Below are 18,821 nucleotides of genomic sequence, written 5' to 3' on the forward strand. Positions count from 1 at the left end.
TGGCAAGTCAAAGCAAGCAGTACATATGAGAAATGAGACCTAGAAACCAAACAGTAAGAAAGTTTTCTGTGCTATACATACCTTAATTTATTTTGTGGTTGAACGAAGTCACCATCTTTGTCCTTCTTCTAGCTATTTTTCCCTACCCACCATTATGGAAAGCAATTAAGCCAATTCCATTTTCTTTTCCACCGCCATCTCAATTTGAGGAAGTCTTGGACAACAGCAAGCAACCTACGTTTGCTAAGTCGCCTCTACATTAAAAACATCACAGTGTTATCTGTATAACCAATGAGTGTCTCAAATCCCTCAAGGTAGTCTTTAGGCCTCCTGTGTGGGAGGGTACCTCCTACATTGTTTTCTCCTTATCTCACGAATCTTCTGCTGACCTTCTCTGGAGGCAAAACACAGGCTGAATGCATTTGTACCATAATTTCATACAACAATCCCTATTTTCCTCTCAGGAGGGAAGAGGAATAGGACTAAAGCAGAAGGCTTATTTTACCTACCGGGGAGAGAGAAGAGACGAGAACTTCATTTGTCCCACCTACAAGCTTAAAAACCCCAACAGGACGGACTTGCTGACAAGTTGTTCTGCTCAGTTCTGTGTAGGTTCCCATACCACCCCCTCAGCAGCGTTGTTCTGAGCGTTTTCCCGTAGCAACGCGGCTACCATCTGTGATGTGTGGTTTGCTCTCCCTCATCCTCTCCCCAAGGGCAGAACCATGCGCTTATTTTTATTTTAAACAAATGTTCTACCCAGGAAGCTCACCACGTTTCACCGTGATCAGGGGAGGCTGATAGTTCCTGAGCAACCGCACCGTTCCCACCCTGCACGCGTCTTCAGCCGAGGCAGACAGCAGGGACCGCGTGCCTTATGCAGGGTGCCAACAGTGACGAGGCAACAGAACAGTACAAAAACAAGGCATATGGAGAACGGAGAAATTGAGACAGCCCCATAAACGGTAACCCTCGGTGCAGTTCAAAAGGTTCACATGAAGTCACCTCGAGCCCCTCCACAACCAAGGCACTAGACTGTGTGCACTTCCCCCTTCCGGTACATACTCCAAGAGCACAAACTTTAGGAGAAAAAAACAGAATTATGAACACAATACAAAATGTTGAAAAATAGTATTTATTAGCACCCAATTTACATAATTATATGGTACAAATGACACTTACTTGCTGCTGTAACATTAAATAAAGCTGCTCTTAAAAACCATTGCTTGTTTCTGGAAGTCCATGTGATTTTGCTCAGCACAGAACGCGGGTACAGTATACAGCTATCCCACTTCACTACTGTCATATCAATATAAATACCTGCGTGGTTACCTCAACGTGGTCTCATTTTAAATGGCACACTAACATATGCAGATCTATATAATTTTAATGACAAAATAGTTATCTGGATTATTCAGGCAGGTGAATATAGCTTTAAATAGAACCTATCCAAGAAGTTTCACAAAGTATGAATTGCAGTGAAAAAGAGAAAATTCAGGGCTGCAATCAAGAAGCTCAAAAATATAGTGGTGTATTTCAAAATAATCTCCCTCTGAATTTTCTATCTTGTCATTTCAGATATTTATCCAGGATTTTAAAATATTGAATTTTAGTAAAAGTTTAATACTAAGTGTTTGAAGAAGTATTTTCACGTATAGCAAATATTTATACTTTTTCTTATAAAGGCTTATCAAATCTTTGATCTTTGGAGAATGATCACTTTTTCACTTTTTTTTTCCCCCACAAGAAGCCTTTCTGAAATCTTTGAAACATGTGAGTTTTTTGAATCCTTACTCCCAAGAAAACTATTTCCTTCACAAATTAGAAAACAGTATTTCTCACTTAAAAAAAGAAAAAAAAAAAAAACACATTCACTTTTGTACAAGAGTAGCATTTAAACAAGGTAGTTTGGTGGTATTGTAGTTCGACGGCTTTGTACCGAGCCATACACAAACTGACAAGCAGACTATTACTCAACAAGTAGGCATTTCTCATTTGGATTCACCACTTTGCAAGACACTTGAAGCCCAACATTTTTTCAAAGTAGTCATTCAAAACTGGCGTGCAAAATCATAACCTCAGCATAATTCTGAAGGGGAATCTTAACTTCCTTTAGCTGTTTAAGCAAGAGTTCATATATAAGTCACAGTAGCCTTTTCCTATCAACTGTCATGGAAGTGGCCTAAAACAGAAGAGGAGCAAACGGAATTACTAACATTTAAGTGGTTCCTACCTCTGGCACCTTCTCTGAAAGAACTGTCAGGTAACTAACTTCAATAGGTTTTCCTTTTGTTTTGCAGGGGGAGTAGTTGAATATAAACAACAACAACCCAAACTGTGATCATGCTGAAAATTACTTCAATTTTACTAGTGAAAATCCCATAAAGAAATTTGCTTTTTTTTTTTTTAATTTTTTAACCTGACAGTTTCTTTTAAAAGAAAACAGCTGGGGATATTTATATGAAATACAATGCAGGTATGTGCTGCAAATATTAATAGAAAATCTTACAGCAACAATATTTTTCTTATCACAGATTTCTGTAAGTTTCAGGTGCACAATTCAAGGAAAATATAGCACAAGACTGCTTTTCAGTCTGTTTGGGCTATAAAGGTACAAGAAATTATTAGCAAACACGCTCATTTCGCATTTCCAGAAAAAGTGCTCACATATGAGACAGTTTTCAAAACCTATGCATGTTTGTAGATGCCTGACTGCATGGAGACAATTCTAGGAGCCATACATCTGAAAACAATCTACATTCAAAAAGCACTATCTCAATGATAGGAAAAATAAAAAAATAAATTCTCAATGGAAAAATATTAGCTTGAAGTCCATTGCTTTTCCCTTATACAATGTTTTTGGCTGCTTTTGTAAGTAATGCAAAGCAATGAAAATATTTGGCTTGGAGACAAGTTATCCCTTTCCTTGCAGAGCAGGACAAATCCAGCTGCGTAAATCTTCTCAGCTTTACAGCCTAACACTGGTGTGGGGACCAAGGCTTTCTGTGAAATAGCAAGGAACAATCTGGGGGGGGCTGCAATCCAAGCAGAGGGAATTGTCCACACAAGGCAGCTTCAAAAGCACACGTGCAGGCATGGTTTGACCACGGGGGCGACCTCCCAGGATCACAGAGTGGCTTGGCAGCACAGACTGCACAAAGTTAGTGGAGCACACAACACCACAACTTGGTCAGGATGGGCTGAAGGGCACATGTTACTGAATGACACTTTAGTTCATCTATACTTTGTCATCCAGCAACAAATCTCTCTTGACGATGACCCTGTTCAGACCCACAAACTGTACTATGGAACTGGAATTACACCTTCTGTAGTAGAATTGAGATTATTAGAAACCCTAAATGGCACAGTACTTCCTAAGTCTTCACAACTGACAACACAGCAGCAAAATTAGGTCAGCAGGTGGGATAAGAGAGAACTCAGCAGACTTAAATGAACTGGGAATAAGGAGGTACAGAACAGCCTTTTGGTGGTGGGAGGAGGAGGACCGAAGCCCAAACCCCGGTACCTTTCAAAAAACAGTCTGAAAGAAAAACAATAGTCCTTTAAGAAATATACCTTGCAATGAGAGTCTACTGCAGATGGGATTTTAAGATTCCAAGGAAAATATAGCCTAAAGAAAGATTTAAGTGGGAAGATTAAAAATCAGAATACAGAAGACTGATAACCTGCACAACTGGTGTGTATATAGATGTATACAAATACACACATAGACACACACACATACATATACACACATACATGTGTATATGTAAGCACAGGCAGAAGCATCATTTTAAAGGTCCCATTTACCCGGAGCTTCCCTCCCGGGATGAGTCCCACCAGCCGAACAAGAGCACTTGTCTGAGCAAAGGCTATTTACACACAAGTCATTTTAGTCCCCCCCTACTCCCCACGTTTGTTCATTCGCTCTGTTGGGCCTAAGGCTACCTTTCAAAATGTGGGTTACTTCTTGTTGGTCAGTCCATCTTTAACGTGATGGATTAAACACTGCCTATGACTTGGGTTCTTACCAGTTTCACTGCGGCTCAGCAGAAACATTGCAGAGGTTTTGCCTAGCAGTTCACGGGCCATTAGTTTCAGTAACTGTTCTTCTCTAAACTGATGAAGCAGCCAGCACGGTTCACCAATTGTAACATCTTCAACTAAAGATATTGCCGGATTTAGATAGAACATTCTCAACGCCTCCATGTCCTTATGGAAAAAGGAAGATTCCTGAAACATTTGTCAGATTTGGGCGGGGAGGGAAGAACAGGTTTTTCAGAAAAATCTTTGTTTCCTCTCTGTCACTCAATACTAACATCTCAACACCACTATGATGCTCACCAGCAGCAGATGTCAAAAAAAAAAAATAAAAAAATCAATGACTGTGTCAGACTGCAACATTTTATACAAACCAATTTACCATATGTGAACATTTCACTATTATATTCTGATGTTTGTTTTTCACTCTGTAGGCCAAGACAATTTTCACCATACAGCCACAATTTTCAGAATGTTTTTAAATGCTGTATTATAAGCAGCAGCATCTTTGCACAGTAGTTTCCATGAAGCTGATCAGAATTCCAGCTCACCCACAAGAAAGCTGAAAAGACATGCAGGCTAAGCAAGTCACAAATCACCTGGAACTGCTGGTCCTATTCATTTATATGAGAAAGTAAAATCAAGATGACAAAGCAATATTGAGCAACGTATGCAAATGGGGCACCTTGTCTAAAGTGACATAGTTTGAAATTCGAATGATATTCACCTTTGACACAAAAGGGCGTAATTTGGAATCTGAACATACACTAGAATTTGTCCTTCATACAACCTGCAACCAGTGGAACAAATGAATAAATCTGAAGAATCATTATGGGAAAGCCTCGCTAACTTGCCACTCTATATTTGAAGGGTTTTCCTTTGCTCCCTGTGATACCATCAGGCTAAATCTGCACTGCTTCCCAGCCTGATTCTGCTGAGATGACACAAGTTCCATGGAGGGCACGTTGGTTCTGGCCACTTAACTTGCTCAACCTTCCAGAGCTCAGTAAACAGCCTCCCTGATTCCCTCACTGCTCAGCACGATCCAAATGACCCCTGCCTACAGATCTTAAGTAAAATATGAATGATCTCATTTGTAGGAACTCTCATGCTGCAGAAATTATTCACGTTAGATTGCCAGTCTGATGCTTCTGCAAAGAAGACTGTTCCAGAGCTGTCTTGTACAGGCACAAACACAGTAACTGCGCTTTCTTCCATAACTCAGCCTACTTTACCAGGTTTTACTAGATTTACTAGATATAATTTGTATTAAATGCTTCACAGTCAAGTAGGCTGCCCAGAACAGTCTGGAAAGACGCTGCCAAACCACAGTCTGAAAATGCTTCCAAACACACATCTTGAGAGGCATTCAGAAGACTTGCTTATCAGATGGTTATGCCTGCTTTTTAATTTCTTGTTTCCTGTGGGATGGACTAACGCTTCTGACAAGGAAACACTGCTGATGTGACACATCAGGTTATGGAAAGTGCTGTTCCCCAAAATGACACTGATTTCAGATGTGTTCCCTTCCCTCACCTTGTGTTTTAACACACAGGTGTACTGCAAAGGGTGGCATAACTAAGTCCTTTATCTGTTTTACATTTATTCAGAAGGACAAGCTTCTGTTTAATTTAAATTCACAGCTGCAAAATGGTGCTGCACCGCCCAATCACAAAGCTGTATAGTGAACATCACACTTTTACTCAAACACATCACGTATGGGACTGCTACAATAATGTTATTTGAATACAGACTAGAAAAATAACCCACGCTATATAGCATGTAGTTGTCCACACTTCTTGGTAAAGAAGCTTTGTTTTGTTTGTTTGTTTTTAAATCAAAATAAAGATGAATGAGATCTGAAAATAATCATCAGGTGATTTTCTAGTAAGCTAAATTTTTTACTTGGTGTGTCAAAACACTTCTGTCATTGAGGCACAATAAAAAGCAAGCCCAAGGATTATATAGCAGTGAGGGAAATGTATTCCACAGTAGAATTATATCTAGAGCTTCTTCCAGGCTATTCCAAATCATTTTGTGCAAGAGTTTTGGTAACCAAATCAAATACGTGAAAGCACACAGCACAGTGAAGTAAATTATAAATAAAAATGAAAGTACTTAAAAAACCTAGTGGAACAATTTTCAATTTATGAAAGGATTGCAAATTCTCCCATTAAATTAGTTAGTAAAACCAAAATCAGTAGCACAGTAGTACATTAAAAAATTATATGAGTTAACCATTAAAAAAAATGTAGCATGTATATTGCATACAGGAAAAAACTTAATGGTAAAATGCAATATAGAGTTGCAGAAAAATGTTTTTGCTTTTTTTTTTTTCCAAGAATAAGCATTAGGTCCAGTCTCATTTACATCTTTAGATGCACGTATCACATTCATGAAAGTTACCAATTATAGTGAACCAGAAAGAGCTGCATGTAAAATGAAAAAAAAAAAATTAGCGCACTCAGAAGTTCAAAGCTTAAAAAACAGGTTAATCGTGAAACAGAAGTTAAGTACCTAGCTGCAAAAGAATCATAAAGACACACTGAAAGTGAGAGAGAAACATGAGAAGCAGCAATGCTTAGTCTATGTGTAAAAAATCTTATTTTGTCAGAACTAAGATTCGGGCTTGTTAGACACCAAACCAAGAAGTTTGGACTTCCTACACAAAAGCATTGTGTTTTGGGCTGGGGGGAGGACATGGACAAACCACATTTACCAGATCAGCTTCAGACTAAGTCCAACAACTCATTGCATACGCAATGGTGTTGTGGGCACCAAGACATGGAGAAATGAGCTAAAAAGCTGAAAACAAAAGAAGAGTTGTATAAAAAGAGCAGACTGAAAAATAGCTTGAAGAAAGTAGAAAGAAATGGAAATACACAGCTAGAAAGTACTGCCTACCTGCAGGTTCCAAATTACAAAAGTGATTAGAAATATTTTAAATGGCACAAAACATGGCTTGGAATACTGGCATGACATTACAAAAAGAACTACTAAACATCACATAATTCCTCCTGTCAGTGAGAAGCAATCATTGAAATAATCTTCCAAAGGAAGCCTAATCGTTTAGAACATATACAAAACCTCACTGGCCAAGACAATATTAAAATGCACAAGTCTACAATCCGGCTTTAGCAAACAGATGGACTAGATAACCTAAATAATTTTTCCATCCCTAACTCCTATGATGATGTTCAGAAGATCTGGCAGGCTCATGCACAATACCCCGCAGTCCTACAAGTACGTGACCAAGTACAGTAAAAAGACATTGACATCAATTATGAAGACCAGCACAAAAATATATATACTCCACAACCTCTTTGTAAGGCTACATTTGTTTTGTTTTTTAAAGGCACCTCTTCCTCTAGCTATTGCCAGCTTTAAAAAAAAAAAAAAACACTTTTCAGTTTGAGCAAGAGCTCAATAGTGAGAAGGAAACATCTTTCAATTCACATTTGAACAGCCACTTCTTACATTCCAATTGTAATCAGAATGACAGTTTTAAAAAACAAGCATGCTGGCCTATTAGTTTTATGTACAGCAATTTAAACAACTAACTACATATCATATGGTGGAAGCAAAAGCACAACATTCATTTCATACTCACGCCATTATCCTCTGTATACACAAACTCAAGAGAACTCTTAATACTAAAACATTAAAATGCACCCATGGAGTCTTCCCTTACTAGACATTTAATACAAGTTTACAATATATATACACATATATAATATACATAGCTTTTAGAATTTTTCAAATAAATCTTTGTAATTTCCTCTCCAAAAAGAAAATAAAATAATGACACTGAAAGAATATGAGTCAAGTACACAGAACTCTCACAAAGTTGAATGCTCAGTTTTGCAGCCAAGTTTCCCCCTTTTCATCATAACCAACACACTTTATAAAAACTAAATAATCTGATTTACTATTGTAGTCATCTGTTTCACGGTAAAAGTTCTAATCTTATCTATGGAAATATATTGCATATCAATATCATGAAGTGACATATCTGAATATTCTGAGCAACAAAAGGTATTCCAGGATATTTTAGCAGTAACGTGTTGCAGGCTCAAACAGCACAGGTCAATCTTTTATTCTAAATAATACAGTTAATCTAAACTCTGAGTTCAGCTTCAAATGTGGTCCCATCTCCAAATATCACACTAAAAACAACATGGTCAAACCCTATGTTGGTATCTTTCAATGATTCCTTCTTAAAAAGTGTCAGTTTAAAGGTAAAGATTTTTTATCAGTTTCCAGTCTTAACCTCACGCTGGTATTTGGAAGAGTTGCATGGATTGGGTTCTTTCCTACTTACACCAGCACCAGAAATAATCTCCAGCATCAATTCTGCCTTTCCTTCTGAGGAAAATGCCAGCTTCAGACTGAAGAGTAGTAAAAACTCTCATGATACGGAAAAGAATCCACTCACTTTCCTTTAAGAATGGATAAAATCACTAAAATTTGTTTTAAAAGTTATTTGCCACTTGTATCAACAGAGAAGCACATCTGTTGAATAACTTAAAAAAGCACTCATTTTTCAGGTAATCCAATTAATGGCATAATACACCCAGTGAAGTGGACACGTTGAGAAGTTCCACAAACGCTGAAGTATGGAAATACCTCTAGAAGTGGCAGAATCTTTCAGACTGACTTTGTGTTGGCAACTATTACACTAGCAGGACTCACACAAAGCATCAGGCATAGGTTTAATCTTCAAAAGTAATTAAACATGTCATGGTACCACAATGCCCAGAACGATACCTTTTTTTTTTTTTTTAAGCAGGAACAGAAGGAGATGAACATTTGATAGTTATATTGTAAAATAGTTTCTTTGGGAAGTCTTATGATAATTTCTTGTGCCAGATCTCCAAGAATAAACAGCATTATAAATCTGAATAAGTTAATCTGCTACTACAGTATATACAGACTGCTTCAGTCTGTTGTTAATTGGGACTAAAGGCTCAGCTTCTAGCCACACACTAACGCAGTCTTTAAAAAAATTATATAATTTTTTTTTGCAAACTAAATATTTGCTGTATAACACAGAAGATTTAATAAAACTTCACTGTATTTTCAATTTATGTTAGTAACTTGCTTTCCTTTAACCACATTTATCTTAAGCTAGCAGCCAGGTGGCTGAGATTAAGCATCAGCTACCTCTCTCTGAACAATCTGCTTAGTAATACCAAAGGGATGACAAAGTGCCTCTCACAAGACACAGTAATGAGCACGTGAACTGACACTTTTTCCAGGTGATTTGATTTTTAAGCACATCACGATTCCTCAATGAGAAGCATCCCAGAAAGTTTCCCTCTTTTCCCTCTCCCTGAAGCAATTAAACCCCTTCTTTCCAGTACTCCATTTTATTAATAGAGAATACATAGACCTAGTTTCACCCAAGGCCTGCCTGGACGAAAATTCACACCCTCTGAAATAAAAGCGCCTTTTTTTTTTTTTTTTTTTGAACTATTTGAAACTGAGAGTTTCCAAGCTCTCAGCACCAGCTGAGCTCACAGAAACCAGAACAAACTTCAATTTAGAAAACAGCACCCTGCAAAAACTAAACACTTACAAACATTCTCTGAATTATAGGGCAGGATAAGAAGATTCATGCCCACCTCTTCTCTTTTGTGCAGCTGGTTAAATATATACAAAGCTAGAGTTGAAATGGAAGCTCTCTGTCATACGAACACTTTCGCCAGGGCATCTGCTCCTGCACTGGCAATATAGCATTTGGATGGGTGGAATGCCACATCATGAATGGACTCATCAAATTTTTTGCGATGAGCAGTGAATTCTTGGATGCAGGTCTTGCTTTCAAGATTCCATAAGCGAATCGAACAGTCATGACCTAGAGAAAGGGGAAATGGTTTTCTTTGTAAGTCTCATTTTTGCCACCACTGTGAGAAAAGGAAAATGAAATTTCATGTACTTACTGCCGGACATCAAGTACAAGCCATTAGGATCAACAGCTAAACTTGTAACCGCATCTAAGTGAGCTACCATGGAGTGGATCAGTTTGCCTTTGAAAGAAAAGATTTAGGTTATTTTTCTGGAATTCACTGATACTCATATTCACTGCTTAAACACAGTCTGTTTAATAATACATTATTTTCTCCCATGACTGAATCAGGAAAAAATATGAAGCTGCCATTCTTTTAATGTTTACAGTCTCAGGAAAGATGCAGAACCAATACCACAAACTTTGCTAGCCCTTCGTTTTGTGTGGGCAAAACCGCCTTGATGCTACAATCCCTGTGCACATTAAGTATCTGCACATGAAGTGACTTAAGCGAGTCCAGCAGTAAGATTTTGACTTGGAAGGACAGGGGCTGAATATAGTGATAAACAGTGAAATAAACTAAATAAGAATATGGGATAATTTTAATGAACCCAGAGGGAATTAATGTTCTATTACAGCGTATTATTATGGTTATAGCAATGATTTGATATGAAAAATAAGAAAACATGGGTCAAATGTATTTTCTAAGCTGCTGAAAATCAAAAATAATATGAAAAGCTCAGTGTTTCCTCTACTGTACATTACAGAACTATATCATTGAACAAATCATCTATTTTCAGCTTTTTTCTCAGCTTCCCTTGGGTGCTTTGACCTCTTCTTATTTAACACACATGGGGGGAGTAGCTAACTTATAATCAACAAAAATATTGAAAAATCTCACTTTAACTTTTAGGGCAGTGTGACCTGGAAACAAAGAAGTCACAGGCTAAAGATTATCACAGTCAGAATAACAATTCACAAGATTCACGGTAAGAATAACAATTTAATACTACTATTCCTACCAAAAATTCCTTTAAAGTCACAGCATTTTTATTACACATCTTAGTGCAACTCTCACTACAAATTAGAAAACACACTGTAAGTGTCCAGCTGTTTCTGCAGAAGAGATTTGGAGAAATACAGTATGTCAAATTGAGAATGATGCCCTGTAAGGAAACCATTAAGCAGAGATCTTTAAAGAACTAAGGAAGTGCCCAAGCTTCCTGCCCTCAAATCAAAAGAATTCAGGTACCCACAATGAACATAAGGACATGCAAACTAAAAAGAAGCTTCTCTTCATGCTAATTACCCAATACATTTTTATATAGACTGGTAATTTTGGGGCTCTAACAATGAAAAGACAATTTCTTTTTCAGGGAATATTCAATTCTTTGTATCCCTCAGCATTTGTTTGAATAATATTAACCATAATGAAATTTTTGTTATGTCCTACAACTACTATGACTAAGTCCTGCCAAAGATACGCATACCTGTATTGTTGTCATAGAATTTGATGTGTCTGTCTTCATGAGCCGTGATACTAATTGGAAGAGTTGGATGACTGATGACTCTATTTATCTGACAGGAGGAACTGACTGCTAAGAAAAAAAATCATACTCATCAACACATGTAAATTGCCAAGTGCTTTGAAAGATTGCTACTAAAAAATAAGTAATCAATCTTATCTGCAATACAATTTTTTCCCTAATGTGATGGAAACTCAACCGAAAACCTTACATAAACTGTTTTACTCTAAAAACTCTTAAAAACTCTAAAAACTTTTTTACTCTTTCCAAATTATGAACACATAGAGACATAAACTAACTTTACAAATGAGTGTAAATACAAATAGGCACAGTCTAACTTCTTGCTATAATTTAAGATAGGTGCATCAAGTAAGACAGGGAACCAAGAAATGAATGAAAATACTATTTTTGCATTTCCCACCTCCACATTCCTCCTCTTGTCCAGATAAACTTTTTCCATAGCAAACAGGCAGTACGGGAAAAATTAACATAATTAGCTGTATGTTTCAAAGCAAACAGGACCCCTTGCTCTCATCCCCACAGAACAATACCCATCTACCAGCATTTGATACACGCTGATTAAAATTCTAATTGAAGAAAAGCATACCCGGCTATTTGTGAGAATCATTTTCCTAGCATTCAAGAATCTTGGAACATCATTATTTTATATTTATACACACACAGAGGAACTGGGAAATTAAAGTAAAGAAAGATATTTTGGTGGTTCATTTTTTGACTGGAAACCTAGGCATTGATGTGACACACAGACTACTACAAGAGTGGTATTAAAGAGGGTCAGACTACTAGGCAAAACACAGCCATTCCACAAATTATCAAAACACAGTTATGTATTTTTTTCCCTGGAGGAGCTGACTGTATCCAGTTAACCTGCTGCCAAGAACAGTCAGATCAGCTAATCAAAATCTTATAAACAAAATAAAAGACTATAGGATCTGAACCTTCCATAGGACACTTAAGAATTACCAAAAGTGTTAACTGAGGCAAAAACATTTTTATTAATAAACACCCCTACAAGTTATTAAAAGCATGAGACTGCATCACAGCCAGTTTTCCTTAATTTATAAAATGCTAAACAGAATGAGGCCCTCACTGAACAGCAGATTCCCTATATGGTGGTGGTAGGGCATTTCAGGTGATTCATTCTCCTCTTGCATCGTTCCATTTGTTCTTGTACAAGTTTGTGTTTTCTAATATACGTAAGTATTATAGTACTGTTATGTAACTGAAAACACTAAACAGAGACTGCTGGTTATACCATGGTCTTCCTTTTTAAAAAGGAATACTCCTAAATAACAGTAATGAGGAGGAAGTGAAAACAAATGGCAAGAAGAAAACTTCACTGAATAGAGATAGGTGATTCAGGACTATTTTTTCAGACAGAAACAAAAGATACAAAAAAAAAAGAAGTAATAACGCAAAGAAGGGAGATGGGATATTCTGTTCCCTCTTATGAAACAACAGAGTTGTTCAACTACTTTTAAAACAGACAAGCAAACGAGCTAACAAGAAGGGCTTACTCCCTTATAAAAATACAATTGGACAATAGAATTCACTGACATAAAACTTTTAGGCAAAAAATAGTTAACAAAAATTTAAGAAGGATTGAACATTTACGTTGTTATCAGTTTACTATTTTGGCCTGAATATGAAACTTCAGGCTTCAGCTCATTATGGTCTCATTCCTAATGCCAGGATAAAATAATTTATTGATAGCAGGCTAATTACAGTTTCCTCCAGAGCATGTGATATTGGCCACTGCCATAATCCAAAGCATTATGTAGGACTTTGAATACTCTTTCACTTGAGTTATGTTCATCTCCTATGGTGAAAACTTCAAAGAAAGACCAACTGCAAATGAGTCGGATGTCTATACAAAACTTAGAAAAGTGATAGCTCTGACAAAAAATATAAGGGAAGTCCCTCACACGCTCCCAAATTTTTAATAAATTCAACTTTAGATTTGCCTGGTATTACCTCTACCTTGCAATTTTGGACTAAAGAGAGAATAGAAAATCCTGAAGCTGACAAGATCACTGGGCTCTATTAAAGAAGCCTGGGAAATCTATGCTTTTCCTTCCATCGCTATTCCTCGAAGGATATTTTAGAGTGTTTGCAGTTGTTTCTTCTACCTTCTTTCAAAATTATATTCACTCTTCTGCTACTGAAATGCCCACGCACTCAGGTATAGTAATAACAACTTACTGATACACCTTAAAATACAGTATTTAACATAATTAATGCTTCAAGTTATCCTAACTTGTTATCTGACAAATAATAACATATCATAACAAGTCATCTGACTGACTGCTTGAAAACACTGAAAAAAAAACATTAATAGCATCTGAGTTGATCTTAAGCAATATATGGTTTTTTTTTTTTTTGGATACATACTAGTATCTACTCCAGACTCCAAGGTAAGAATTCGTTGTCGTGTCTCCATGTTAAAAATGCTAGTGTGTCCAGTGTTAAATGATGCTACCATCAGGCTTGGGTCACTGCTCACGAGATCTACTGATGAAGGAATTCCCATTTCTAGAAAATAATGTAGAGATTATTTTTGTAAGATTCGACTGTTAAAAAAGATAAAAGAACACTAAGCACTTTGACATTTAAAGGGTCATGGATATGAAAAGAAATGTTACATTTTTAAAACTACACTATATACCAATCTAAACAGATTGCCCCGAATGATCACTTCTTTAATCCTATTTTTCTGGTATGCATATGAACAATTCTTTACTAAGATGCTCTGTCTGGAACTGGGGCTAGACAGAAATCTACTGGCAATAGGAACCTTCACTCTCTCCAGCTCCCTGTCCTTTTTCTTCCCTTAACTCTGAGAAAAATGTTCAACCTAACCTCTAGTTTAAGGACATGATATCAAAGTGGAAAAATCATTTACAAGACAGACAATTTTAAGTTGTTATTAACCTGGACTTCAGACATTAAAAAAAAAAAAAGGTTTCCAGATCTAAATTTTATCTGCTGACACTAACAGCATGGAAAGTTGCATAAATACATTTTTCAGCTCATATCACAGAACTCAGAACTTTTTTCCATTGTGCCTATTATGATATATATATACATATATATATACACACACACACATATATATATACATATATAAACACACACACACATGCACCCCCAATGTCTTTACACCATGGATACCTGAGCACTACTGGACAGAAGGTCAGATGAACAGATCTTGGGTATAAGAAATAACCCTTAAAATTTCTCTCCTCAAATGTATTGGTCTCTACCAACTATGTGAAAGAACACTATCAGTTCCAACAGATGTCAGGAGAAGGAAGAGAGGTATATAGTGAAATACCCAAGTTAAGTAACCTATGTCCATTGATCCAGATAATGCAGGAGTGTCATCACCTTGCTCATGGAAGAAACATCTTGCATGCACTGTGTGCTCAGAAATGTTAAGTCACTATAGATACCACAGTAAAGCCAAAAAAGACAGTCATGAAGATGAAACCTGTACTGTTTTGAAGTGACCTTTTCTATCACTGCAATGCCTGCTTACCTGCAGCTTCCTGGTAAGCCCACAATGGTTAATCTAAAGGATTTGAGGGATGACTGCTGAATATTTTAGAGTGTTTGTTCAAGTTTTTAGTAAGCCATAGGCAAAATTCTGTTTCAAAGAAGAACCTTTGAATTTCACGTCTGAGTTTTAATCACAGTTTAGAATATAAAAAAATACTGATTAACTCTGTGAGTCAAAACTATCCTCTCCCATTTGCCCCTCATTAATTTAATAACTTTTTTTTTTTTTTTTAAATCAAAACCAAAAAATCTTCCAGGAAATCTTCAAAGTAGAGAGGTAGGCAAGCTGGAAGTGAAGCAGTTACAGTTCTGACAGAACCCTGCAGACTTTTGGAAACATAGTTTTGCCAGAACTGTTTCTATTTTGCTCAGTCTATTTAAACTAACAAGTAACGACAGAACTGATCAGCTTTACACCATAGTTCAGAAAGTCTGTTCAGTTCTGCCAAAGTTTATTTTGCCTCGAAGTTTTTCGTAAGAACCAAAGAACTGCCTTGGTTTGTGAGTTACCTTTAGAAGCATTACGTGTAAAATGGTTCTTAAGACAAGTCAATGTCAAGTGACTCCTTCTAGAGCGTTTACTGAAACAGCAACTCCAAGAAGTTAGTCTCTAAAGAACGGGATTTTGGTCTGTGCATCATATTTTAGCAACTAAATCCTAAGGACTAATTTTTTTCCAATAAGCAGCACTTAGGGTGACTAGATTATTGCTTTTTATTTAATGCACAAACTAGAAAATCAATTGCAATCTGGCAATTCTATTTCCTTGTCAGTGCAACAAGGAACCTCACCTAGAAAGGTACTAGGCCACTGCCCTAAGCCTAAGCACTGACTGTTCCAAATTGCTCTGGCAATAAGGGATTTTTATTCTGGCCAAACCAGAAGCAAAGGCCTAATGGAAGCTCAGTCTGAATATCAATTATGTAGTGGATGCATTATATTCCATGGATCTAGTAACACCAGCAGACAACCTGCAGTAATTTTTAAATGTGTGCATCCCCCTGTGTGTAGGTATCGATATTAGCTGGTGTCAAAGGAGAAGAGACTCAAAATTTACTACCCCACAAAAACACCCATTGAGATATAAAATCCAGGAAAAAAAACCAAGAAAGATTTCTACTCAATAGCCAAAACTATGACATTCTGAATAGCAGTAATGAACTTTAAGTTAGGGCACTTTTCTGTACCTTGATTATCATTAAATATATTGAGAGCTGGAGCAATTTCTGTAGTTTTCCATAAACGTATAGTGCCGTCTGCTGAACAGGACAGCAAACGCTGGTGTGTGCCACTGTAAACCAGACCCCACACTGCATCTGTGTGGCCTACAAAAGCACCTCTTAGAACAGTAGGATCTGTGAACAAAAGACAAACGAAACATTTCAGAACAAAGATTGCATTAACTCAATATTTGTATCTTGGTCTATGTGCTTATGGACCAGCCTCAACAAGCTAGTCCATAAAACAAAACAAAACAAAAAAAACCACCAACATAACCAGATCATGCCAACATAATAGTTTCAATTATTCTGGGATGAAGATACTTTAATTTCATCAGCATACATGGTATTTGGTTTGTAACTAATGGAATAAATCAAAGTTTAAGCAGAAAGGACAGTATCAAAGTTTGGAAAACAGACTTCCATTTCATAATTCTCTCTCAAGCAACCATTAATGGCATATTAGTCTTTTTTTTTTTTTTCTTCAAAATACAACTTTGAGGCCAAGCATATCTGAAGTGAAGAATGTTTTAAAACCCAGACACAAGGCTGAGACCCATTCAGATCTGGTAAACCTTACTGAACTAGGTCTTTTTATCAGTTCACAGAAAACATTAACAGCTTTGGTCTCAGACTAGACAACCTCTTCTTATCTCAAATGCACAGAGATTTGTCAAAGAAAAGGACATTAAAATACACATTTCCTGCACTTGCCGAGTATTTAGTTTAACCTTATACTTTTTCAACTCAGCTGTTTATCAAAATTGTGAAGAGACCAAAGCACTCTATGAAAATCACAGAATCACAGAATTTCTAGGTTGGAAGAGACCTCAAGATCATCGAGTCCAACCTCTCACCTAACGCTAACAGTCCCCACTAAACCATATCCCTAAGCTCTACATCTTCTCATCAACAAATAATCAGTATTAAAACAAAAATTTACTTAAAGCAATTGAAGCCAATATTCAATTTACTCTTTTCAATTTTCCAAGAAGTATTACATACCTATTATACTATTTTAACCACTTAACATTAATGTCACTAGATGTATCATTTGTTGATGTTGCTGACAACAACATACCATAAGAGTCATAGGGGTCGATGTTCGGGTTGGTTGTATTCCAGCCATGGATGAGGCCGTCGGTTCCACCACTGTAACACTGTTCACCGTTACTGCTCATCACCACACAAAGCACTGGTCCACTGGAAGAAACCCCAACCCCCAACAAGTTGACTATTAACATTTTCATTAAGTGATGAACAATGTCAATCAAATCCTCAAATTTCCACAAAAAATGCAATAAATTTGCTGCACTGTTTGCAACAGAAATTCTGCATTCTCAGGTGATATGCTGCAACACTTCCCACAAGAAAACCTCCACAATATTTGGTAATGTAACTATGGTCAGAACAATTTAGTCATTATGAACATGAAATATGAAATGTCTTACACTTTGAAACTACAGGCTTTGTTATTTTACTTAAGTAACTTTTTCCCTTTTAAAAAATTACGGGCTTCTTCATAAAAATGATTTGGTAGATTTTAATTCACTGGGAACAACTTCATTCTACACATGCGCGTATCCAACAAAAAGTCAGGAGATACGATGACGAAAAGAAAACTTAGTTGAATTTGAACTGTATACTTTTTATGGTTTTCTTTATAAAACTGTGCTCTACTTAGTGTCAGACAAAAAAGATCTATGCAGAAAGGAAATGAACATATGCAGGTGTTTTACATAACATGGGAACTAGAAGCACTACATGAAAGCACTACTAGAAGCACTAGTAGTTGATGTCAGGAATTTTTAAAAATTCTGTCTCTGTTCAAAAAATATTCTATTTCTGAAAATACTATAATGTTCTTAGCAAATACTCACTTATGTGCTCTGAAGGTATATATTGGCTCTACATCAAGAGAAGCACTCCTAAAGGAGGTACAAGAAAATGTTAACATGTATACGACCTTACACAGTGCTTTACAAAAATCATCTAAAAATGCTAAATTCTTAAAATCAGTGCTACCTCTTTTGAAGTCTCCCCCAAAACTCCTTCTCCTAACATGATTTTTTTCTGTATCTAGTAATTATTTGCATTCTTTCAAAATATGATAGGATTTTTGGTTTAAAGACTTGCAAGGTTGAGAGTTCAAGATCTCTCACACACCAATCAAACCAGCAGGTGCATCAAAAGTGGGGAAGTAGTGGAGGCTTATCAGTATCTGTAGGAATATATCATTGTGTTCCTACTCCCTATCTGATGAAAGAGGTTTATGACACTTCGCTTTTACACCAAAGCTGTAATGCAGTTACAAATCACTTAAACTACTGCTCAGGTCTTTACCAATCAGGGGTTTGTCATCACATACTTCAGGAAGACCATAGGCTTTGCCTAAGCTTCCTGAAAGGTATCAGGTACTACTCCCTCAATGTTAACCCCGCTAAAAATTTGCTTGTTTCGTCACGGCTAAAGCAACGTGAAAGAGACTGTTCAAGCAAACCTAGCAACAACTCCATCAATGCCTAATTCTGTACACAGATATATGCATACATGTGTGTGTGTATCTATGTAAGCTTATATAGTGTACGTGTGTATTTATATACAGATGCAAGCACACTAACAAGGCTGCATCCAAATATCTTCACTAGTAAATTAATTTGCAAGGAT

General features: G+C 36.7%; 1 protein-coding gene across 4 annotated transcripts in view; it reads right to left on the bottom strand.

Annotated features, from left to right (window-relative positions):
- Positions 1–1,116: 1,116 nt before the first annotated feature.
- The window catches only part of STRN (striatin), a 69,143-nt gene continuing 51,438 nt past the window's right edge, over positions 1,117–18,821 (bottom strand). For 3 of the 4 annotated variants that reach the window (XM_038176736.2, XM_038176735.2, XM_038176733.2), the window contains 7 exons: positions 18,035–18,082; positions 17,236–17,357; positions 16,122–16,289; positions 13,768–13,908; positions 11,320–11,427; positions 9,984–10,070; positions 1,117–9,898 (listed from right to left, as the gene is read on the bottom strand). In XM_038176736.2, the coding sequence (XP_038032664.2) occupies positions 9,729–9,898; positions 9,984–10,070; positions 11,320–11,427; positions 13,768–13,908; positions 16,122–16,289; positions 17,236–17,357; positions 18,035–18,082 (844 nt within the window). In that variant the 3' untranslated portion in view covers positions 1,117–9,728. The remainder of the gene's footprint in view (positions 9,899–9,983; positions 10,071–11,319; positions 11,428–13,767; positions 13,909–16,121; positions 16,290–17,235; positions 17,358–18,034; positions 18,083–18,821) is intronic. The other variant, XM_038176734.2, reaches the window with a different exon arrangement.

Source organism: Anas platyrhynchos, chromosome 3, assembly GCF_047663525.1.
Source record: "Anas platyrhynchos isolate ZD024472 breed Pekin duck chromosome 3, IASCAAS_PekinDuck_T2T, whole genome shotgun sequence".
NCBI classification, from domain to species: domain Eukaryota; kingdom Metazoa; phylum Chordata; class Aves; order Anseriformes; family Anatidae; genus Anas; species Anas platyrhynchos.